The sequence below is a fragment of the Leucoraja erinacea genome, chromosome 4, assembly GCF_028641065.1.
Source record: "Leucoraja erinacea ecotype New England chromosome 4, Leri_hhj_1, whole genome shotgun sequence".
NCBI classification, from domain to species: Eukaryota; Metazoa; Chordata; class Chondrichthyes; order Rajiformes; family Rajidae; genus Leucoraja; species Leucoraja erinaceus.
In genome coordinates, this window is record NC_073380.1 from 59,645,285 (window position 1) to 59,670,746 (window position 25,462).

The window sequence follows — 25,462 nt, forward strand, 5'->3', positions numbered from 1 at the left end:
AAAAGCCTTTTTGACCCCCCATCTACCTGCGACTCCACCTTCAAGGAACTGTGAGGGGCGACCATAATCACTGTGAATGGTGGAAGGCGCTTGGTGAACAGCCCCATCCCATTCTGCACCCCCCCTCCTGTTCCTAAGGGGACTCAGGGACACTAGAAGCATTTACCGTCATCTGGAGTGGTGTAACGCGTGTACTCCGGAAAATAGTCTTCTATTTTGGATTTCCCCGCCAGCACTTTCTCCGCCAGTAGGTCTTGTTTGTTCAAGAAGAGGATGACGGAGATTGTTCGCAGCCACCTAGTGGAAGGGAAGAGCTGTGAGTGCACAGGAGACTGGCTGACACTGTTCCTAGGAGTCAATATCACCAGCAACTTGTCATGGACCACCCATATTGAAGCAATGGCCCACGCCTCTACTTCCTCAGAAGGTTTAGGAAGTTCAGCATGTCCCCAACAACACTCACCAGCTTCTACAGATGCGCCGTAGAGAACATTTTATCGGGGTGCATCACAGCATGGTTTGGGAACGGCTCCATCCAAGACCGCAAAAAATTGCAGAGAATTGTGGACACAGCCCAGACCATCACACAAGCCAACATCCATTCCATTGACTCCATTTATATCTCATGCTGCCTCGGCAAGGCTAGCAGCATAATCAAGGGCCAGTCTCGCCTCCGGTCACTCCCCCTTCTCCCCTCTCCCATCAGGCAACAAAACACACACCTCCAGATTCAGCAACAGTTTCTTCCCAGCTGTTATCAGTAAACGGAACCATCCTACCAACAACTAGAGGGCGGTTCTGAGCTATTATATACATTATTGAAGACCCTCGGACTATCTTTAATCGGACTTTATTGGATTTTATCTTGCACTAAACATTATTCCCTTTATCCTGCATCTGTGCACTGTGGATGGCTTAATTGAAATCATGCATTGTCTTTCCGCTGACTGGTCAGCATGCAACAAAACGCTTTTCACTGTACCTCGGCAGACGTGACAATAAACTAAACTATGACTAAAATAACTATAGTTATATCTGATGCAGTAACAAGTATACTATCAGTATACTATCAGGTTGCATCATAGTTTGGTTTGGGAACACTGGCAAAGACTGTAAGAAATTACAGAATGTTATAGATGTAGCCCAGTCCATCACACAGACCAGACCTCCCACCATTGACTCCATCTACACTTCACATTGGCTCGGAAATGCAGCCAACATAATCCAAGATGTTCCACCCTGGTCATTCCTTCTTCTCCCTGCTCCCGCCTGGCAGAAGGGCCTTCTCCCCATATCCCCTGACTCCGCTATTTTTAAGAGTCCTATATAGCTCTCTCCTGAAAGCATCGAGAGAACCTGCCTCCATTGCCCTCTGAGGCAGAGAATTCCACACTCACCACTCTCTGTGAGAAAAAGTGTTTCCTCGTCTCCGTTCTAAATGGCTTACTCCTTATTCTTAAACTGTGGCCCCTGGTTCTGGACTCCCCAACATCGGAAAACATGTTTCCTGCCTCTAGCGTGTCCGAGCCCTTAACAATCTTATATGTATCAATGAGATCCCGTCTCATCCTTCATCCTGACAGCAGAGCCTAGGTGGAGTGGCGGTGCTCCTTGCCCTCCGGACCCTGGCTACAAGGGACGCTCCACTGGTCCCTCTACCCTCAACAGGAACGACGCTGCTCTTGGCCTTGGAATCCTTCTCCAGGTCGTCTAAGAAGGACCCGAGCTGACGGCGGTCGTTCACCTTCACCTCCATGCCCCTCCCCATCCTTTTGAGGATTCAGGTTCAGCGAGCTATGTTTGGCCACTGTAGGGAGGCCAGTCTGGGCCGATGTTGGGCTCCTTCGATGGCCGTGATGAACTTGCGGATTTCCTCCACCAGAATGAGTAGAGTACCTCTACCCCATTGTGGACTTTGGACTTTGTCTATGAATCTGATGCGCTACAATGCTGAGAACTATATTCTGCACTCTGTATCTTCGCCTTTGCTCTATGTATTATACTTGGGTTTAACATGATTGTATTTATGAACCGTATATATAAACCGTTTGAATCTTCCACTTTGCTCTATCTATTGTACTTGAGTTTGATCAGATTGTATCTACGCAAAGTATATTTGATCTGTTTGGACAGCATGTAAAACAAAGCTTTTCACTCTACCTTGTTACACGTGACAAGAATAAATGGAAACCTAAATGTGGCTCAAGCCTGACTAGGTCATTAATTCACCGCAGCCTCCGTTCCCACCTCCACCTTGTGCCGGGCAGTTAGTTCTAATTGTCAAATTCTTAAGAAACTTCAAGTTATAGAAAATCATGTTAGAAACACAATTGTATCAACGGAAAATAAGGGGTTAGGGGCTCCAGAGTATCAGACTCGCAACAATAAAGCTATTGTTCCTCCAGGATTTACAAAAACAAATATCTTTATAATTGCTATAGTTTATTTTAAATATTGCACGTTAATGTCTGCACCTATCATTGTTTAATCGAGGATCACAGCACGAGTGCTAATAGAAGTGATTGCTTGTTAATTTCAATGACTAACCGCAGTGAAACTATCAGCTATGATCCAAAGGGACAATAGTGTTTAATTACTGTGGGGAGGTTACAAGGAAACAGTCTTTCTCCTAGACTGTTTTTCCTCAAGATAGTTTTTTTTCTGCTTGTTAATTTGCAGAGTATTTTTAAGTGGTTTTCCAGTTCCTGATCAAAATCACATTAGAATCATTTTGGTTTGTGTTATACCCTAATTCCCTAATTCATTAATCATGTTATGTCCAATTTGTGTTCCTGACGTGCATGTTTGAAGCAAAAGTTTTAGTTTAGTTTAGTTTAGAGATACTGGGTGGAAACAGCCCTTCGGCTCACCGTCCACACCAACCAACGATCACCCGTGACTAGTTTTATCGTACACACTGCCCCAATTTACAGAACCCAATTCATCTAGAAACCAGCACGTCTTTGGAGTGTGGGGGGAAACCGGTGAACCCGGGGGGAGCCCACGCGGTTACAGGGAGAATGTACAAACTCCGTACAGACTGCACCCGCAGTCAGGATCGAACCGAGGTCTCTGGCGTTGTAAGGCAGCCACTCTACCGCTGCGCCACGGTGCCGCCCCTTTCAAAGGACGGCTTTAAAAGGTCATGGACATCAGATCTAGAGACACTTTGTAAACTCTAAGACAACGCTAGAAAGAGCGGTGAGCTTAGGCTTTCACCCTACCTGTTGTTCCAGATGCTTTTGAAGAGATCGAGAGCTTCTCGGAGTCGATTGGTGTTGTTGTCTTCCCGTATCACCATGTTATAGCTACTGCTGGCCACCACAAAAATGATAGCTGTGACGTCTATGATTGGATGGTGGTAGGCGACCCAGTGCAGTCCATGTAGGGGCAGGAGGAGACAAGGGAGAGGAGGAAGAGAGCAGGAATATTAAGGGGGCCAGCAGCCAAAAAAAACAATGACAACTGAACTCGCTCGCTGCTGCAAGGAGCCCCATGGTGGATTTTACAACCAACTGATGTAGTTTAGAGATACAGTACTGGGTCCTGAGGTTCACCGAGTCCGTGCCGACTAGCGATCATCTATATATTAATTCCATCCTACACACTAGGGACAATTTACAGAAGCCAATTAACCTACAAACTTGCACGTCTTTGAAATGCGGAAGGAAACTTTAGCACCTGGAAAAAACCCACACCGTCATTGGGAGAACATACAAACTCTGTACAGATAGCATCAGTAATCAGGATGGAACCCAGGTCTCTGGCACCTTGTGGCAGCAGCTCTACCACAGAGCTACTGGGCCGTTCTAAAACTTAGTTTAGTTTATTAACCAATGCAGTGTGGAAATGGGCCCTACGGCCCACCGAGTTTGCACCACCCAGCGATCACCCATACACTAATTCTATGTTATCACAATTTTGCATCTAACACAAGGGACAATTTACAGAAGCCAATAAACCAATTCACAAACCTGTAAGTGTTTGGAGTGCGGGAGGATACTGGGGGCACCTGGAGAAAACCATGCATTCACAGGGAGAACGTACAAACTCCATACAGACAGCACCCGTGGTCAGTATTGAATCTGGGTCTCTGGCGCTGTGAGGCTGCGACTCTACCACAGCTCCACCGTGCTAAGAGGCAAGGGTTTGTATTTGAAAGACTCCTCCCTGTTTACTAACCATTGAAGCACTGAATCCACTTCCTCCTCTCGTCTCTCTGTCCTCCCACGTCGAACATACTGGAAGAGAGAGAGATGGCACAGTTGAGCTCCATCATAGTGAAACACACGCACTATTACACAGTGACTTCACAACACTGATGACAGAAAATGTTGCCACTTTGACAATAGAATGATTTTTTGGTGTCTGCACTGTGCTGAAAGATGCTCACTGTCACATCACTTTCTGCTGGAAAATAGGACTCAAAATTCATCCACAGCGAATGGATTGATGAAGCTTTTCCTGTGAACAAATTAGGAACCAAGTTCACCGCCGTAACCTCCAACTTTTCCAATCCCACACTGGTATTGCTCAGAGCTTGGAGAATTCTCGTTGGCATCTGACAGTCAACAGATATTACCTATCCATATTCTTCAGAGATGCTGCCTGACCTGCTGAATTACTCCCGCACTTTGCGTCTTTTTCTGTAAACCTTGATCTACAGTTCCCTACACACTGGGGGGCAATTTACAGAAGCCAATTCACCTACAAATCTGTACGTCTTTGGAATGTGGGAGGAAACCGGAGCACCCGGAGAAAATCTACGCGGTCACAGGGAGAACATACAAACCCCATTCAGACAGCACCCTTAGTCAGGATTAAACCCGGGTCTCTGGCGCTGTTAGGCAGCAACTCTATGGCTGCACCACCGTGTTGCCCCGAGCCCTCGGATAACGCCCTGAACTAATCACAATCTGTCACAGCTGGGATTTAACTCGTCTAATCTGTCTGATCAGTTTTTAAATGTGCTAAAATCTCAATGTCACTGGATGCACATTCGTGTGGCTGTAGTACCACATCACTCCGCACATTCACTTGTTAGGGAGTACCTATGTACCTGTCTCCCTTTATTATCACAGCCAACAATGGATCATTGTGGGCTCCACCTTTCCTAGGTCATCGGTGTCGGCTCTGATTTGTTCTGTACCTTTTCATACCTCTCCTTTCCCTCTCCTCTGAGTCTGAAGAAGGGTCTCAACTCGAAAAGTCACCTGTTCCTTTTCTCAAGAGAAGCTGCCCGACCCGCTGAGTCCATCTTTGGGGGCAACTATTGTAGTAAAGCCATGGTCCCTGCACAGAGCTTTGGAAAGACTACTGTTCAATGTTGACCACTCTCTCCTTGAACGACATTCAGACAGGAGCATCAGGCATGATTCTGTTTGAAGAGAGCTTGCACAGCAATGTTTTTCTTTACTCGAGGAAACCTTCGCAATCAGTGGGTATTCTCATCACAATATTCAATGCATGCTGAGGATAGAGGCTAGTATCTTTTGTAGGAGGCACTTTATTCCATCTGTGGAACTCACCAATCTTTCAATTGATTGAAAGATACAGCATGGAAACAGGCCTTCAGCCCACCGAGTCCACACTGACCAACGTGGTGATTCTGGTTCACAAAATCCAACTAACAGATATAGGCAGATGGGGTAGATGACATAGGTCGATGCAGGTAAATGAGAATCAAATCATGGAATAACCCTAACCTCATTGAATGACGTATCTGGCTCGAGGGAATAGTGACCTACTCTTATTCCCACCTACAATCGTATGGGGAATCCCTCTCAGACTGCGTTGTCAGCCCCTTTCTTTACTCCTTGTACACCCACGACTGTAGAGCCATGTACATATCCAATTTAATTTTCAAATTTGCAGACGACACCACCATTATGGGTCGGATATCAAATAATGATGAGACGGAGTACATACAGGAAGGAGATTGAGAACCTGGTGTCGAGACAACAACCTTTTTCTCAATGCGTCAGCGGTTATGGGGAGAAGGCAGGAGAATGGGATTAGCAGGGAGAGATAGATCAGCCATGACTGAATGTGTAGTAGACTTGATGGGCCGAATGGCCTAATTCTACTCCTATCACATGATCTTACATGATCAATGTCAGGAAAACAAAGGAGATAGTGCTGAACTTCAGGAAGCAAAGCAGTACACACTGACGGCACCGAAGTAGACGTTCGAAAGCTACAAATCCCAAGGAGTCAATATCACCAACAACTTCCCCTGGACCACCCATATTGAAGCAATGGACACGAAAGCCCACCAACACCTCTACTTCCTTAGAAATCATAGGAAGTTTGGCAAGTCCTCAACAACTCTCACCAACTTCTACAGAAGGGCCATAGAAAGCATTTTATCAGGATGCATCACAGCATGGTTTGGGAACAGCTTCACCCAAGAAATCCAGATTCAGCGACAGTTTCTTCCCAGCTGTTATCAGGCAACGGAACCATCCTACCAACATCTAGAGAGCGGTCCTGAACTACGATTTACCTCATTGGAGAACCTCGGTCTATCTTTGATCGGACTTTACTGGCTTAATCTTGCACTAAATGTTATTCACTTTGTCCCTTTATCATGTATCTGTACACTGTGGGCGGCTCGATTGTAATCATGTATTGTCTTTCTGCCGACTGGTTAGCACGCAACAAAAGCTTTTCACTGTACCTCGGCACACGTGACAACAAACTAAACTTAAAATCAACCATCCCCCCCTCTCCCATACGGCATTATATTCTTGTTGAAGGAACCATTATTGGGAGAGTTGGGTTGACCTTGCCACGGTTGGAATTACAAGTGTGATCATACTCACTGAAAATTTACTTTGTCAACTTGAAATCTTGTTTCAAAAATCCCTGATGTCAAAACTCTGCATCGAAGCAAATCCTGTCGGAATGAAAAAGAAGGCCATTCACAAATAATTCTGGCTCATTCGAGGCTCTGCCAGTAAACCAGACAACAGACTCGTAATTAATAAAGGGAAGACAAACTTCTTTACACAAATCATGTCAGAAGGAGCTGCAGATGCTGGTTTATACCGAAAGTAGATAAAATGCTTCATAACATGCTGGAGTAACATGCCTTGGCTTACTCGATCTCCAGGTTGCCAAACATTTCAACTCCCCTTCCTATTCCCTTACTGACCTTAGACACACAAAAAACTGGAGTAACTTAGCGCGTCAGGCAGCATCTCTGGAGAAAAGGAATGGGTGATGTTACGGGTCGAAACCCTACTTCAGACTGAAGAAAGGTCTTGACCCGAAAAATCACCTATTCCTTTTCTCCAGAGATGCTGCCTGACCCGCTGAGTTACTCCTGCACTTGTGTCTATTTGTGTATTAACCATCATCTGCAGTGTTTCTACTACATACAATGATAATACTTTACTCAGTTACAATGGCCAATCGGCAATAACGGATACCATTCGGCCCCCTATCATCCATTTTAACGAGGGTTTAATATATTTACCAGGACAGTTTACAGTTTCATTCACTCAACAGAAACCCACAGAGTACTGTGGGCTGGAGGGAACAGTACATCTATTACACTGTGGCCACGCACAGGTTAAAGATTCAGCCACTCACCTGATCAGACGGGGAATAGTCATTTTGCTGCACTTGGTCAATTCTGTCTAAGAAACTGGAAAAGAAAATCAAAATATCGCAGTTTAACTCCGTTTTTCATAAATAGAAAGGAATATAAGACTGTTGTTTGCAGCACGGTGGCGCAGCGGTAGAGTTGCTGCCTTACTGTGCCAGAGACCAGGGTTCGATCCTGACTACGGGTGCTGTCTGTACGGAGTTTGTACATTCTCCCTGTGACCGCGTGGGTTTCCTCCAGGTGCTCCTGTTTCCTTCCACACCCCAAAGACCCGCGGGTTTGTAGGTTCTTTGGCCCTCTGTAAATTGCCCCTGGTGTGTAGGGAGTGAAGGGTAAACTAGGATCAATGGTCGGCATGGCACATCAGGAATGGGGAGAATTTACCTGGACGCTGTTTCTGGAGGCAGTGACACCCCCCAGAGTAACTGCTTCCAATGTGGTCCGTGGTCACGAGGAGGGTGTGATTATTTGTGAGGCAGGTAGGGGAACAGGGGGTGAGGACTGAGTTAGAGGAGCCTCAGCCCTTGAGCTTGTCAGGCGTGTCTGAGATTCCTGCTCCCTGTGCAGACGAGTGTTGGGGCTGTAGGAAGGATGAGCAACCTGACATGGTGTGATTCAGGAGGCCATTCGAGAGGAGATGGGGGTGGGGGGGGAAATTGTCGTTGTCATTGGGGATAGAATAGTTCGGGGCATTGACACTATTCTTTGTCGCAAGGATCGAGAGTCCCAAAGGCCTGGTGCCCGGGTTCAGGACATCTCGTCTGGCCTGTAGAGAAACTTGGAGTGGGAGGGGAAAGATCCGGTCGTTGTGGGGAATGGGGAATGGGGAAAGAGGTTCTGCTGAGGGAATTTGAACAGCCAGGTGCCACATTGAAAAGCAGAACCAAAAAGGTAACAATCTGTGGATTGCTACTTGAGGCGTGTGCAAATTAGCACAGGGTTTAGATCAGTGTTTCTTAAACTATTTCAATGTCATTCACCGTTGAGTCTTTATCACAAAATTTCATTCACTCTCGACTCAATTTTATTATGTTTTTTTTGGTAATTTTTGTCTTATTCTCCCTTGTGTGTAATTTTATATTTAATTTATTTTGTCACATGAGCGAAAAACATAAATTAACTCATTTCTTAAGTGTTTATTTTATTCAACTTTTTGAACATCCTAAAAATATGTAAAGAAAACTAGGTGAAAAAAAAGTTTATTTACCACTGCAGTTGGAAAATCATTCTATTAGAATGATAAAAAAAACATTCCAACATGTAAACACAGGGCTTCAGCCCCATCCTAGCCTTTCGGGCTTTGAGTACTGCAGTTTTTTCTTGGAAAACTAGCTCAAAAAACCATGGAGTATGTGATTTAATATATTAGTATCCAACTAATATAACTTTGTACAGCTCTCCCCAAATAAAGCTCACAATACCACGACATATCAACATTGGTAGCTAAATTGCTACACAAAGTAAAGTTACAGTTCAACAGTTGCCTATGGGGATCCTCCAGTGTTGTCATTTATACATTTATGATTCCACTAGCTCGTCTGGTCTTCCCAAAAAGGTTATATTACAGTAAATTTGGGAAATATCCTGTTACTTTGAAATTAGAAAAATCACAGAGAGAAAACAGCATATGAAATTTCTAGCTCCACTGCCATTAAAAGCAATCAGAGTTTACTAACCACTCTCATGGCAATGCCTTTTTTAAGTATAGAAAAAATATATAAATATCTGAATAAATTAAGTCATTCACCCTTCATTCGCCCCTCAAGTTTCATAATAAAATAATTTCATTTGCCCAAGATTGTAGAGTTGAACGTGTGGCCCAAAGACTGGTGTGGAAGAAGGGGTTTGAATTTGTGGGACACTGGCACCAGTATTGAGGAAGGATCGAACAGTTCCAATGGAACGGACTCCACATGAAACCAGCTGGGACCAGAGTCCTGGCAAACCGTAAAACCAGGGCTGTGGATGGAGCTTTAAACTAAATCGTGAGGGTGGGGGGTGGGGTCGACAAAATGGATGTGTGTGGGTGGAGTTAAAGGGAAAGAGAGTGCTTGAGAAGTTACAGACGTCTCCAGAAGCAATTGGATGGAAAGTTTCAGAAGGGATAAGAGAATAAGGTCAAGTAAAATCAGGACTGATGTGAGAGGAGGGGCTGTGAACACAGTATTAAAGGTGTTATATCGTGGGGAGAAGGCAGGAACGGGGTACTGATTGTGGATGATCAGCCATGATCACAGTGAATGGCGGTGCTGGCTCGTTGGGCCGAATGGCCTACTCGCTGGAGTTTAGAAGGATGAGGGTGAACCTCTGAAACTTTCCAAATAGTGAAAGGCCTGGATAGAGTGGATGTGGAGAGGATGTTTCCACTAGTGGGAGAGACTAAGACCAGAGGTCATAGCATCAGAATTAAAGGACGTTCCTTTAGGAAGGAGATGAGGAGGAATTTATTTAGAGGATGGTGAATCTGTGGAATTCTTTGCCACAGAAGGCTGTGGAGACTAAATTAGTGGATATTTCTATGGGGGAGATTGACAGATTATTGATTGATATGGTCGTCGGAGGTTATGGGCAGGAGAATGGGGTTAAGAGATAAAGATCAGCCATGATTGAATGGCAGAGTAGACGATGGGCTGAATGGCCTAATTCTGCTCCAATCACTTATGAATATGAACTCATGGGCTGAAGGACCGGTTTCCATACTGTTTCTCTAAACTAGTCTCTGCCTCTTGCCTTGAAATAGCGACCTTGTAAAGTACAACAGTCTTTAGACTTCAGAGATACACAGCGGAAACAGGCCCTTTCGCCCACCGAGTCCGCGCTGACCTGAAATCATCCCATACACTAGCATTATCCTACATACTAGGGACAATTTACAATTTTACCAAAGCCAATTAACCTACAAACATGTACGTTTTTGGAATGTTGGAGGAAACTGGAGAACCCGGATAAAACCCCATGCAGTCACAGGGAGAACACACAAACTCCATACAGACAGGATCGAACCCGGGTCACTGGCGCTGTGAGGCAGCAACTCTCCCGGTGCACCACCGTGCCGTCCTACATGCTCTGCTCCAGCCACTGATAGGCCTAACACTGACCTTTGTTTCAGGCCCCCAGCATCAGCCTTTCATTTCAAAGGCCCAGGTTGCTGCAGATGTTTGTGGTTTTAGATCAACGATGTGGATGAGAATGTAGAAGGCATGATTCGCAAGTTTGCAGATGACACTAAAGTGGGTGGTACTGCAGATAGTGAAGATGTTGTCATTAGATGACAGCAAGATCTTGATCAGTTGGCCAGGTGGACTGAGGAATGGAGTTTAATGCAGATAAGTCCATTTGGGGAAGTCAAACCAAGGCAGGACCTTCAGAAGTCTTTTGGCACATTGGCCTTCATCAGTCGGGGTACTGAGTATAGAAGTTGGGATGTTATGTTAAAGTTACACAAGGGGTTGGAATATTATGTTCTGTTTTGGTCGCCCTGTTATGGGACGGAGGTCGTTAAGCTGGAAAGAGTGCAGAGAAGATTTACAAGGATGTCGCCAAGTCTTGAGGGCTGGAATGGTCAAGGTTAGGCAGGCTAGCAGTTTATTTTATGGAGCGCAGGAGGTGAGGGGCGATCTTCAGAAGCGTTTACGTTCATGAGGCGAATAGATAGGGTGAATGCACAGAGTCTTTTACCCAGATTTGGGGAATCAGAACCAGGGGACATAGGTTTAATGTGAGAGAGGAAAGATTTAATATAAACCTTAGGGGCAACCTTTTCCACTCAGAGAAGTGAATGGGACACACTGCCAGAGTGGGTAGTTGAGGAAGGCACATTGACAACATCTGAAAGACATTTGGAGAGGTATATGGATAGGACAGGTTTAGAGGGACATGGGCCAAATGTGGGTGGGATTAGTGGAGATGGGACATGTTGGTTGGTGTGGGAAAGCTGGGCCGAAGGGCCTGTTTCTATGCTGTAGCGTTTGACTAGTTGCTGTGCCACTCTGCTGCCCTTGTGCGGCCTGAAGTCACCGCTTAGCGCAAAGAATGACATCACATAACAGACATGGGCAATGTCAAAGGAATGTGTTTCACAGTGTCCATGCCGAATATAAACAAATTCTATATTAATCCACTGTCAGAATGAGGATAAATGCAAATTGGTTGGACAGCACCTTATATTTCGCTTGGGCAGCTTACAACCCAGTGGTATGAATATTGATTTTTCCAACTTCAAGTAACCCTTGCTTTCCCTCTCTTTCCGTCCCTCACACGTCCTAGTTCTCCAACTAGTTTCACTGTACTCCTGATTAGTTTTACTGTTTCTATGCCTCATTGTCACCATCCCCTCTGCCAACAATGAACCATTCTACATTTCCTGGATCATTATCTGCTTTGATCTGTTGTTTTCACACCTTACCCTTCCACATCTCTAGACTCTGTCTCCCCTGACTCTCAGTCTGAAGAAGGGTCTCGACCCAAAACATCACCCATACCTTCTCTCCAGAGATGCTGCCCGTTCCTCTGAGTTACTCCAGCATTTTGTCTATTTTCGGTGGAAAGCAGCCTCTGCAGTTCCTTCCTACACATCTATATCAACCTCACAGCGTGCATGCAGACCCACAGGCAAAGTGGAAAATTGACCATTCAAATGGGCTCCTGAGAATTGTGGACTAATTATACCTAAAGAACGTCTCTTCATAGAGCAGTCATGACGTTTTTCCAAAACACAAATTTGCTTATCTATTTTGTGTGCGACCAGTAGAGGGCGCGAAAGTGCTTTTCATCTGAACGCTGTTTACCGTAAACCTGCTACGAGAGGAACAGCAATATTCAACAGCTATTCCAGTTTAATTTTGAGATATAGCGCGGAAACAAGCCCTTCAGCCCATCGAGTCCACACAACCAATGATCACCAAGTACACGAGCACTATCCTACAGACTAGGGACAATTTACATTTTTACAAACCTGTACGTCTTTGGAGTGTGGGATGGAACCGGAGCACCCAGAGAAAACCCACGTGGTCACAGGGAGAACGTACAAACTCCGTATAGACAGCACCCATAGTCAGGATCGTTCCCGGGTCTCTGGTGCGGTAAGGCAGCAACTCTACCACTGCGCCACTGTGCCGCACCACCTTTGATACCATTTAAGCCTCCCGTGGCCAAGTTGATTTACACAAGCAAATCGGGCAGAAAATGGGCGGCGTGAAGAGATCAGAGATTGACCAGCAACTAGGATCGATGGAGATATTTAAGGGATAAGGAGATAACTTGTAAAGGAGGGTAAAAAGGGGTGTTGAATATCCTTGGCAAGTAAGGCAAAAGGGAATCCAAAGGCATTCTCTAAGTATATCAGAACAAGAGGACAGTCAGGGAAAGAGCGCGTTCCCTTTGGGACCAAAGTGTAATTAATGGGCCGAAGGGTCTGTTTCCGTACTGTGTGTCTAAAGTCGAAAGTAAAGCCTCGTCATTTCCTCATCACTCTTCACTGTCCCATTTGGTTTTGCGGGAGAGAGACACAAAGCAAGGAACTGGGAGCAAACAACACTGAGCGGAGGAATTACAGGTACTTCCCCAGCATTTGCTAGGCTGCTGGAAATCTGTACTCATCCTGAGCTACAGGATGAGGTTGAGCAGGCTAGGACTTTATTCATTGGAACACAAGATGTGTACAAGATCATGAGCAAAATAGAGAGGGTAAACGCACAAAGACTTTTACCCAGAGTAGGGGAATCAAGAACCGAAGGCCATAGGTTTAAGGTGAGAGGAGGAAGGATTTAATAGGAACCTGAGGGGCAATTTTTCTACACAAAGGGTCATCATAAGATCATAAGGATTAGTAGTATTAGGTCATTCGGCCCACCAAATCTACTCTGCCATTCAATCATGGCAGATCTCCCCCTCCTAACCACATTCTCCTGCCTTCTCCCCATACCTCTGACATTCGTGGTGATGGGTATATGGAATATGCTGCCAGAGGAGATAGTTGCGGCAGGTACTAATTGGACTTTACTGGACTTTATCTTGCACTAAACATTAATCCCGTTACCGTATATCTTTTTGCTGTGGACAGCTCGATTGTAATCATGTATAGTCTTTCCTCAGGGTTAGCATGCAACAAAAGCTCGGTACATGTGACAATAAATTAAACTAAACTAATCTAAACTAGACTAAAGAGGTTTTTTCATGTTGGCTACGGATGATCAGTGGTGTTCCGCATGGGATGGTGTTGGGTCCGCTACTTTTCACTTTATACAATATACACAATAAAATCTTTACATTATACCTCGTTACATGTGACAATAACTAAACTACTATCACAATGTTTGAAAAGCATTTGGACAGGTACATGAATTTATAAGGATACAGGCCAAACACAGGCAGGTGGGACAAGTGTAGATGGGGACATGTTGGTCGGCATGGGCAAGTTGGGCCGAAGGGCCTGTTTCCACGCTGTACGACACTCTCAGTGTCTCTAAATCCCGGGAAACTGCAGACCCTGAGCTGGACTATTTTTCCTTCTGTAAGTGTGTTTGGCAATAACAAAACCAAGCCAACAGCGACGGACTCACCCTGTAATACTGCTTAAGGAAGCATTAGCACGAGCAGATTTGATCGGAATGCAGCAATCAGTCGTTGTTTTCCATGTTTGGTATTTTTAGTATTATTCTCTGCTTGGATTTCTATTTTCTAATTGACCACGTTCTATTTATAAAGCACCAATTTGAACTATTTTCTCCCAGTTTTCGTCTTGGGTGGTCTAGGTCCCACCATCTTGTGTGTATCTGGCCAGAGAACCAATATTAGCCAACGTGACCTCGTTTCAGCTACTAGGTTCCGAGCCATCTCCCAGCCATTTAAGGCCAGAGCACCAGGGATTGATTCGGCCCTGTCACCATGGCAACGGGAAAGTCCCCAACATAGCCTGGCAGAGTCATGAGTCTCACTGAGCACTGGTGGGACTGTAGCAGGGCAAGGGTTAAACACGCATGGTTTCCCTCACAAGATATGTTCAGCTACTTCCTGAAAAGAAACACGTCTTGAAGGTCAGACCAAAATATCTGCACTGTGGTTAATCACATCTTAGCATTGCACCGAAAAAAGCAACTAAGTGGGTGAAAGGCCTCTGAATTTGTCGAAACTGCAGATAATGGTTTACCAAGGAAAGACACAAAGTGTTAGAGTAACTCAGCGGGTCAGGCAGCATCCCTAGAGAACATGAATGGGTGACATTTTGTGTCGGGACCCTTCTTCGGACTCCATGAAAAGGTGACATTTCAGATTGGAACTCTTCTTCAGACTGAAGATGGGTCCCGACCCGAGATGCCATCTTTCCATGTGCTCCAGGGATGCTGCCTGAACCACTGAGTAACTCCAACACGTTATGTCTTTCCTCTGAATATGTGGATGGAAATGTTAGCAGATTTGAAGGACTACAGTTCATTTTAATGCCCATCTCCTGCAGAAGGGTCAAGAGTGTCATATGTCTCAAAACCAAATAATGACATTTTTACTTACAGCAGTAGAACAGATATGTAAACATAGTACTGTGTAAACACCATGATAAACAAAAAAAGGTCTGTATATGTATGTATATATACTCACACACACACAGATGTATATATATGTGTAGGAAGGAACTGCAGATGTTGGTTTATACTGTAGATAGACACAAAATGCTGGAGTAACTCAGCGGGACAAGCAGCATCTTTAGAGAGAAGGAATGGGTGACTTTTCGGGTCGAGACCCTTCTTCAGATGGAAGAAGGATCTCGACCCGAAATGTCACCCATTCCTTCTCGTGACCGCTGTGAGCGGGGAGGGGAAGAACAATGGAGGACCCGGCGTGGGGGGGAGAGGGGACAAAAGGGGGAGCCGGCGTGCTTTGTAACTTTGTCAGTGCCTTAGGTGGCTGCTATTTGTATACATTGTGTATGCAAGTAAAGAATCTCACTGTGCCTAGTCATATGTGACAATAAGATGCTGCCTGTCCCACTGAGTTACTCCAGCATTTTGTGTCTATATATATATATATAGACACCGCTGGTGAGGGAAACCACCGCGTGTTTAACCCTTGCCCAGCCAATATAAATATATATACACATTATGTATATATATATAGTATAGACAGGAAATCAGTTTAACTTGGCACTATGCTTGAAACAAAACATGTGGGCTGAAGGGCCCGTTCCAGTGCTATACGACTCTATGCTACTCCATTTGCTGAGTGTTTAACTTCATCATTGACTGGCCCAGTCCTGGAGCTTTGGCACATTTGCACAGTCTGGTTTCCTGACCATGAGAAAGAGCTTATTCCCAGTCCTCTATCTGTTCCTTTCAAAGCCTTCCATGAGTTTGCCTGAAACATTCCCATTTCCAATTAGGAAAAAAAACTGAGTATGCAGAAAAAAACGAAACAAATCCCGAGAATACAAAAAACTTTCCGCATCATCCTTCAGGTCTAACACCCTTCCTGAACTGTGTCCTCTTGGTCAAGACCCTGAAAATTACTGACTTCGTACCACAGCTAACATTAATATATAAAATCATGAGAGGCACAGATAGGGTAGACAATCAGAAACATTTCCCAAGGTGGAAATATTAAACACTACAGGGCACAGTTTAGAGTAGTTTAGTTTAGAGATACAGCACAGAAACAGGCCCTTCGGCCCAACGAGTCTATGCCGACCATCGATCACCCATTCATACAAGTTCCATGTTATCCCACTACACATTAGGGGCAATTTCTTTTTTACAATGGCCCAATTAACCTACAAACCCATATGTCTTTTGGATGTGGGAGGAAACACGAGCACCTGGAGGAAACCCATGAGGTCACAGGGAGAAGGTATAAACTCCACACAGACAGTGACCGAGGTCAGCATTGAACCGGGAACTCTGGGGCAGTGGGGTAGCTTCAAGGTGAAAGGCAAAGATCTTATAGCTCCGCTATAGGATTTTTGGTGAAAGGGGCTCACTCCTCCACTGTCAGAGTGAGGCCCAATGCAAATTGGAGGAACAGCACCTCATATTTCGCTTGGGGAGGTTTCTCTAGCTTCAAGTAGCCCTTGCTTTCCTTCTCTCAAAGTCAAAGTCAAAAGTTAAAGTCAATTTTATTTGTCACATGCACCCGAAAGTGCAGTGAAAAGTCCCTCTCCCATCCTAGTTCTCTGACTAGTTTCACCATCCTCCTAATTTTATTGTTTGTATGCCTCGCTGTCACCTGCCCACCAGCCACCAATGAACCATTCTATATTTCCTTGATCAACCTGCTTTGATCTGTCGTTTTCACACCTTCCCCTTCCATATCTCTCGTCGCCCTCTCTCTTGACCTTCAGTCTGAAGAAGGGTCTCGAATCGAAACTTCACCCATTCCTTCTCTCCAGAGATGCTGCCTGGCCCGCTGATTTACTCCAGCATTTTGTGTCCATCTTCTATAACTCTATACTGTATGTAGGCCACAGCATATGTTAACCCAGCCGGCATGTTAAAGTGCACATCCACTCCTCCAGAGGGCAGTGGTGAACACTGGCTGCCCCCAATATTGTACGTAGCACTCCCATTGATTAATCCCTCCGCTCACTCAACGCTTTGGATGAACAAAATTAAATTACTTTAAATGTAAAACATTCTTTGAGATTAAGTACTAGAACTTAAGGAGTGCCCTCAGGGACGGCACGGTGGCGCAGCGGTAGAGGTACTGCCTTTCAGCACCAGAGACCCGGATCCTGACTACGGGTGCTATCTATACGGAGTTTGCACGTTCTTCCTGTGACCATGGGTTTTCTCCGGGTGCTCCGGTTTCCTGCCACTTTTCAAAGATGTACAGATTTGTAGGTTAATAGGCTTTGGTAAAGTTGTAAATTATCCCTAGTGTGTACGATACTGCTAGTGTGCGGGGATCGCTGGTCGGCGCAGACTCAGTGGCCAAAGGGCCCATTTCCATGTTGTATCTCTAAACTAAACTAGAGCAAAAACAATCTGCGACACAAGAGTCCCTTTGCAGCCTCATCATGCAGAAAGCATAGCGCTCTGGTCGCAGAAAACACTCTCAAGAGCAAAACGCCCAGGCCTGCATCACCGTAGCAACGTCAAACATGGCGGCACAGTGGTGCAACAGGTAGAGCTGCTAACTGACAGCGCCAGAGACCCAGGTTCAATCCTGACCTCAGGTGCAGTCTGTATGGAATTTGCATGTTCACCCTGTGTCTGCGTAGGTTTCCTCCGGGTGTTTCGGTTTCCTCCGACATCCCAAAGCCATACAGGTTTGAAGGTTAATCAGCCTCTGTAAATTGGCCCAAGAGTGAAGGACGCAAAAGTGAGATAACATAGACCTGGTGTGAACGGGTGATCGATGGTTGGCATGGACACGGTAGGCCAAAGTGCCTGTTTCCGTGCTACATCTCTAAACCAAATTAGAATTTGACACTGACCTACAAGGTGACGCCGGGTCCATTCACCAAAGACTTAGATTCAAGGGTGATTTAAGAGGTTTCATAAAGGCTGATACGTGGAAATCCAGATAAAATCTTAGTCATACAGCACGGAAGCAGGCCCTTCGACCCAACTTGCCCACGCCGACCAAGATGCCCCATCCACACTAGTCCTACCCACCCACTTTTTGACCCATAACCTCCCTAAATGTTTCCTATCCATGGACGCTGGAATTGTGATCAAAACACAATGTGCTGTGATAAGGATTCGCTTTAGTCAGAGGGTGGTGAAGGGAGAGGGAGGGAGAGAGGGGGAGAGAGAGAGAGGGAGAGAGAGAGGGAGAGAGAGAGAGAGAGAGAGAGAGAGAGAGAGAGAGGAGGGAGGGGAGGGGAGAGAGAGAGGGAGAGAGAGAGAGAGAGAGAGGGAGAGAGAGAGAGAGAGGGGGAGAGAGAGAGAGAGAGAGAGAGAGAGAGAGAGAGAGAGAGAGAGGACGACGACGACTTGGGATGTGTGTGTACAGGTTGTTGAAAATGCTGTCAATGGGTATAGATGGCATGAAACTGATAGGCACACTAATTTTGTCTGAGGTGCGGAGACACTGAATCTACCTGGAGATGCCTGTGTACAGGCTGGGCTTGCACAGGCTTACTAAACCTGTACCCTGGCCAAAGCAGTCGCCTCATCAAAGTCAGTACCGACACAATGGGCCGAGTGGCCTCTTCCCGTGCTGTCAAGGTCATTGATTCCATGGCTTGAGTATAATGCTGAGCTCTAAACCACTGTTTAGTTTAGTTTAGGGACAGTGCGGGGAGGAAGAAGAGAGGTGGGTGTGGTAGTTAGAGGTCACCTAAAATTGGAGAATTTAATATTCATACCATTGGGTTTGAAGCTACCCAAGCGGAATATCATTTGCTATTACAAGGCAGTACTCCAGTATTTTGTGTCTTTTTTTGTAAACCACCATCTACAGTTCCTTGTTTCAACTCTAGAAATTCTTTATTGGGTTTGAACTTCTTGAGAAGAAAGCTCTGATCGCTTTTGACACCAGCACTCTCCATTCCGTTGCAATTAGGTTGGAAGGAACTGCCGAGATATGTCCCTTGGTCAAATCCTAAATTATTAAAGGAGTGTTTCAATTCACCAGAATGACCCGGTTATCTTAAATAACATACTGTAGAGTCCTCTAATTTTTAAAGAATTGCCAGAACAAAGTGGCCAGGCGTTTATCTTGAGAAATATAAATCTTTGTTAAATTTCTCTATATAGAATTGGTTGCTTTAATGGTCTGGCTCGGCGCCATGTTTTATCCAGAGCTTGGTCTTGTGTTGGGGCATAAATGCTGACACATTGATAGTTCCTGACAGCCAGGGATAGTGCAGTGAAGCTACCTGCTGCTTTGGGATTATACAGGAATTGGCAGCTGTGAATTCGCGGGAATACGAATACCTTTCTCTCCTCTATGATTCATGACTTAGTTTAGTTTAAAGATACAGCGAGGAAACAGGCCCTTCAGCCCACTGGGTCCAGCGATCCCCGCACTGTCCGACACACACTAGGGACAATTTACAATTTTACCGAAGCCAATTAGCCTACAAACCTGCGCGTCATTGGAGTGTGGGAGGAAACCAGAGCATCTGGAGAAAACCCATGGAGGACATGGAGAACATACAAACTCCGTACAGACAGCACCCATAGTCACCTGGGTCTTTGGCTGTAAGGCAGCAACTCTATCTCTGTGCTACTGTGCAGCCCCAAAACAAAGAATATAAAATTGCTTTGAGCTGTTGGACTGCTAATGAGAGGCTTGTTTGAGAGCTCGCATAAGGAGTGTTTTGGGCATTTAACTGTTGAAGTGACTGTGTTAATCCAGCTTGTTGCCGTGGGAGTAAACTCTCAGCTGGAGGAATCAGCAGCTTTGATGACATCGATTCAGAAAGTCATACAGCATGGAAACATGCCCTTCGGCCAAACTTGCCCACACTAATCAAGATGTCCCATCTACACTCGTCCCACCTGCGTGCTTTGGCCCATATCCCTCTGAACCGACCTTATCCATGTATCTGTCTAAATGGTTCTTGAACATTGCAATAGTACCTGCCCCAACTACCTTCTCCAGCAGCTTGTTCCATGCACCCACCACCCTCTGTGTAAAAAAGTTACCCCATAGCTTTCAATTAAATCTTTCCCATCTCACCTTCAACCTATGTCTTCTGGTTCTCGATTCTCTTACGCTGGGGAAAAGACTCAATGCCTTTGCACAATCTATTCCCCTCATGATTGTGTACACCTCTATAAATCACCCCTCATCCTCCTGCTGTCCAAGGAACAGTCCCACCCTGCTCAACCTCTCCCTATAGCTCAGGCCCTCGAGTCCTGGTAACATCCTTGTAAATCCAAGATGGACACAAAAAGCTGGAGTAACTCAGCGGGAGAGGCAGTATCTCTGGAGAGAAGGAATGGGTGACGTTTCGGGTCGAGACCCTTCTTCAGACTGGTTAGGGATAAGGGAGACAAGGGATATAGACGATGATGTAGAGAGATAAGGAACAATAAATAAAAGATATGCAAAAAAGTAATGATTATAAAGGAAACAGGCCATTGTTAGCTGTTTGTAGGGTGAAAACGAGAAGCCAGTGAGACTTGGGGTGGGGGAGGGATAGAGAGAGAGGGAATGCCGGGGCTACCTGAAGTGAGAGAAATCAATATTCATTCCACTGGGCTGTAAGCTGCCCAAGCAAAATGAGAAGCTGTTCCTCCAATTTGCATTTAGCCTCAGGCGGGCAGAGTGAAGATGTTCCTCGAAACAATCGCCCAGTCTACGTTTGGTCTCGCCGGTGTATAAGAGTCCACATCTTGAACATCGGATACAGTAGATGAGGTTGCAGGAGGTGTAAGTGCCCAACCTGGAAGGACTATCAGGGTCCCTGGACAGAGTCGAGGGAGAAGGTATAGAGACAGGTGTTGCATCTTCTGCCGTTGCAAGGGAAGGTACCAGGGGAGGGGGTTGTTTGGGTGGGAAGGGATGACCTAACCAGGAGTTGTGGAGGTAACGGTCTCTGTGGAAGGCGGACAGGGGTGGAGATGGGAAAATGTGGCTAGTGGTGGGATCCCGTTGGGAGATGGCAGAAATTTACGGAGGATTATGTGTTGTATGTGTTGTATTCCATGGCTGATGGGGTGGAAGGTAAGTACTAGGGGGACTCTGTCTCTGTTGCGACTGGGGGAGCGGGAGCAAGGGCGGAGCTGTGAGGTACCGAGGAGACACGAATGAGGGTCTCATCTATGATGGGAGGGGGGAACCCCCCCACATCTCAGATGTGCTGGAATGGAACACATCATCTTGGGCGCAGACGCCGAGGAATTTGGAGTAGGGGATAGTGTCTTTGCAGGAAGCAGGGTGGGAAGAAATGTAGTCAAGGTAGTTGTGGGAGTGATTGGGTTTGTAATAGACGTCAGTCAATAGTCTATTGCCTGTGATGGGGACTGTGAGTTCACCGTTTAAGAATAAGGGGTAAACTATTTAGAACAGAGATGAGGAAACACTTTTTCACACAGAGAGTTGTTAGTCTGTGGAATTCTCTGCCTCAGAGGGCGGTGGAGGCCGGTTCTCTGGAAACTTTCAAGAGAGAGCTTGATAGGGCACTTGAAGATAGCGGAGCCAGGGGATATGGGGAGAAGGCAGGAACGGGGTACTGATTGTGGATGATCAGACATGATCACATTGAATGGCGGTGTTGGCTCAAAGGGCCGTATGGCCTACCTATTGTTTATTGTGAGATCAAGAAAGGGGAAGGAGGTGTCGGAGATGGTCCAAGTAAATTTGAGTGCAGGATGAAAATTGGTGGTGAAGTTAATGAAGTCCATGAGTTCTGCATGGGTGCAGGAGGTAACACCGATGCAGTTGTCAATGTCATGGAGATAGAGTTCGGGGATAGCATCAGTGTACGCCTGGAACAGGGATTGTGCAACGTGCCCTATAAAGAGGCAGGCATAGCTGGGGCCCTTGAGGGTGCCCATAGCTACGCCTTGGAGGGAGTGGAAGGAGTTAAAGGAGAAGTTGTTAACGGTGAGGACCAGCTCCACTAGGCGGCGTAGAGTGTTAGTAGAGGGAAACTGAATGGTTCTGTGGTCGAGGATGAACCATTCCTTACCCCTCCATCCCCCACCAGGAAGGCCTCAAATCCCTCTATACAACTGCAACATGCCAACCCAACTTCTATACTCTGTCCACCATCAAAACATAAGCTGTAGTTGGGACTGACTGGAGGGATTTGAGGCCTTCCTGGTGGGGGATGGAGGGGTAAGGAATGGGTGACATTCGGGTGGAGACTGATCTGAATCCAGACCTCCTCATAAATCTTCTCTGCACCCTTTCTCTCCACCCTTTCAAGCTTGACAATATCATTTCCATAACATGGTGAACACAAATGTGGCCTCACCAGCACCTTATACAACTGCAACATGCCAACCCAACTTCTATACTCTGTCCACCATCAAAACATAAGCTGTAGTTGGGACTGAGCTTTCCAGCCCTAAAGCAAACCGTATCAAATGTGAGAAGCAATTAAAAGCCTGCGCAGCTGGAAATATTTCTGAAAGCTGTTCCAAATATAGTTTGATAATGCAGCGGGTGGAAGTTGGGGAATTTTGTATTTGTCTGCATCGCTCCAGGATTAATTCCTGGAAACATTTCTGTGCCATACTCACCAGTGGTTTAACGTGAAGTTTCCAAACGCCGTTATCAGGTTCCATTCCGGTCTTGATTCTCTCAAAAGCCCAGCGATTTATGTCAAACCGCTGACTCTTATTAACCAAACCAGTTCACTCCCATGCAACGCAGCAGGAGGCTGTTCATTAGTTCATACGTTCTAGGAGCAGAATTAGGCCATTCGGCCCATCAAGTCCACCCCGCCCCTCAATCATGGCCAATCTCTCTCTTCCTCCTAGCCCCATTCTCCTTCCTTCTCCCCATAACGCCTGACTAATCAAGAATCTCTCAATCTCCACCTTAAATATCACCCGTGACTTGGCTTCCACAGCCGTCTGTGGCAATGAACGCCGCAGATTCACCACCCTCTGACCAAACTCTCAGCCCATCGTGCCCCATGCCAACTCCCATTCCCTCATTAATTTTCACTGTGACCTATTCTCACCAGGTACCTGTCAATTCCCCTTCCCCTTCCCTGCCCCCATTCTATCCCATAATGCTTGACTTGACTTAACTCTCGTGTTGACAGTGCAATCCTTGCACCATTCTGCTGTACCACACTGTTATTGTTGCATTTATTACTACTGTATGTATGCTGTTTACTGTATTAACTACATGCCATCACACTCTAGTGTAATTGTTGTCCAGTTCCATTACAGGAACCTCAACCTCACCGCTTTCCATCCAGCACACCTTTACTGTCCGTCGTATCAGGGTGGCTGGAAGATGGAAGGATGTGCCGTCAAAAGCATTTTATCGGGATGCATCACAGCATGGTTTGGGAACAGCTCCATCTGAGACCGCAAGAAATTGCAGAGAAATATGGACACAGCCCAAACCATCACACAAACCAACCTCCCTTCGGTTGACTCCATTTACACCTCATGCTGCCTCGGCAAGGCCGGCAACATAATCAAGGACCAGTCCCACTCCCTCTTCTCCTCTCTCCCATCAGACAAAAGGTACAGAAGTTTGAAAACACACACACCTCCAGATTCAGGGAAAGTTTCTTCCCAGCTGTTATCAGGCAAGTGAACCATCCTACCAACAACTAGAGAGCCGGCCTGACCCATCTATCTCTCTGGAGATCTTTGAACTATCTTTAATCAGACTTTATCATACTTTCCATGGCACTAACGGTTGTACCTTTATTCTTTTACTTTGCACTGTGGGCGGGCGGCTTGATTGTATTCATATGTAGTCCTTTTGACTGGTGGCATGCAAACATACGTAGTAAAGGTGACAATAATAAACTAAACATAGCACTCTATAGATAACACATTAATAAACAAACATAAAATATTAAATTTAAAAAAACAATATAATGCAAAAACAAAACAAAGCCCAAAGTCCCGGGCAGTTTGTAGTTTAGTTGGAGTTTGTAGTGTTTAATAGCCTGATGGTTGTTGGGAATAAGCTGTTCCTGAACCTGAGCGTTACAGTTTTCAGACTGAAAGACACAGGAGCTTGAAGGCTCAGACATCCAGGTTTAAGGATTGTTTCTGCTCCTGTGCTGTCAGCCTCATGAATCAACTTCCCCTTCCCAGTGGTGCTGCCACATACTCTCGCTCTCAACTCCATCTCATTCAGACTTTGCCCTTCCCTCGCTTACCTCTCCCGCTTACCTCTCCCTGACCCTCCCTCCATCTACCTCTCCCTGACCCTCCCTCCATCTCCTCTCCCGCCCCCTCTTCCCTCCCCCCTCTTCCCTCTCCCTCTCCTTCCCCCTCCATCCTTCCCTCTCCCTTCTCCTCTTCCCATTCCACCTCTCCCCCTCAGCCCCTTCACTTCTCTCCACACAGACATTAAAACACTATATAGACGAGCACTTTAAGAGCACAAGAGTGTGGACCAAGAGCTGAGAGGCAGAGGACAGTTCTGTTTTTAAATCCAGGAACCCTCTTCTCAATCTCCCTACCAGCTGTAAGGACGTGGATGAATCAGACGTGGTTTTTATTACCATCACAAAGTAGTTTCCTGGCCATCTTTCCTCAGACTTGGTTTTTATTCCAGGTGCATTTAATTGACTGAACTGATGTTTCCCAGCTGCTGTGGTGGGAATTGAACTAAGGCTCCAGAACAGTCATCCAGGCCTGTGCATGCTAGTCCTGTAACCTAACCACTGTGTTACCACACCAGCAACTCAAACATTCACTTCAACTACCTCTTTAGCCAGGTGTGAAATGGCCCGGAACTAATCGGAAACATCTTTGGAATGTAACTGTATTCGGGCAAAGTCAAGCATAGTATCTCACCAGCCTTTTCCTGAGAACGTTTACAATCAGACGCTAACTCTGCAAAGCCACAGAAGTCCATTCAGGGGGACATTCCTATTACACAGGCCATTCGGCCCTTCGTGGTTGTTCCCGCATTCAGTAAGATGGTAGTTTATTAAATTGCACATTCACAGAACATAGAACAGTGAAGCACGGGAACAGACCCTTCAGCCCACGAGGACTCTGCAGAACAGCATGCAGATACAAACTCGTATCTGCCTGCACATCACCCATAGGTCAGTAGTTATCTAGGAAATATTCCTAGGATTGCCACATTTCTCTGAGACCTGTGAAAGGGGAGGGGCAAGACAGAGCGTGGCATGTAATAGGAAACAAGCGAGGGGGAATGCTTGACTGGCAGATGGGTGGAACAAGAGCCAGGGATAAGAACAGTAGGCATGAGACAGGTTTGAAGAGGTGTGGATTGTGTAATCAAGGAGGGAAT

At 45.9% G+C, this 25,462-nt stretch overlaps 1 protein-coding gene across 2 annotated transcripts in view; it reads right to left on the bottom strand.

The window, feature by feature from the left end:
* LOC129696467 (guanine nucleotide-binding protein G(s) subunit alpha-like) overlaps positions 1-25,462 on the bottom strand; it is a 219,322-nt gene that overhangs the window by 3,041 nt on the left and 190,819 nt on the right. For both annotated transcript variants that reach the window (XM_055634388.1, XM_055634390.1), the window contains exons 6-10: positions 7,597-7,651; positions 6,825-6,898; positions 4,183-4,241; positions 3,225-3,345; positions 167-297 (exon numbers count right to left, since the gene is read on the bottom strand). In XM_055634388.1, coding sequence (XP_055490363.1) covers positions 167-297; positions 3,225-3,345; positions 4,183-4,241; positions 6,825-6,898; positions 7,597-7,651 — 440 coding nt within the window. The remainder of the gene's footprint in view (positions 1-166; positions 298-3,224; positions 3,346-4,182; positions 4,242-6,824; positions 6,899-7,596; positions 7,652-25,462) is intronic.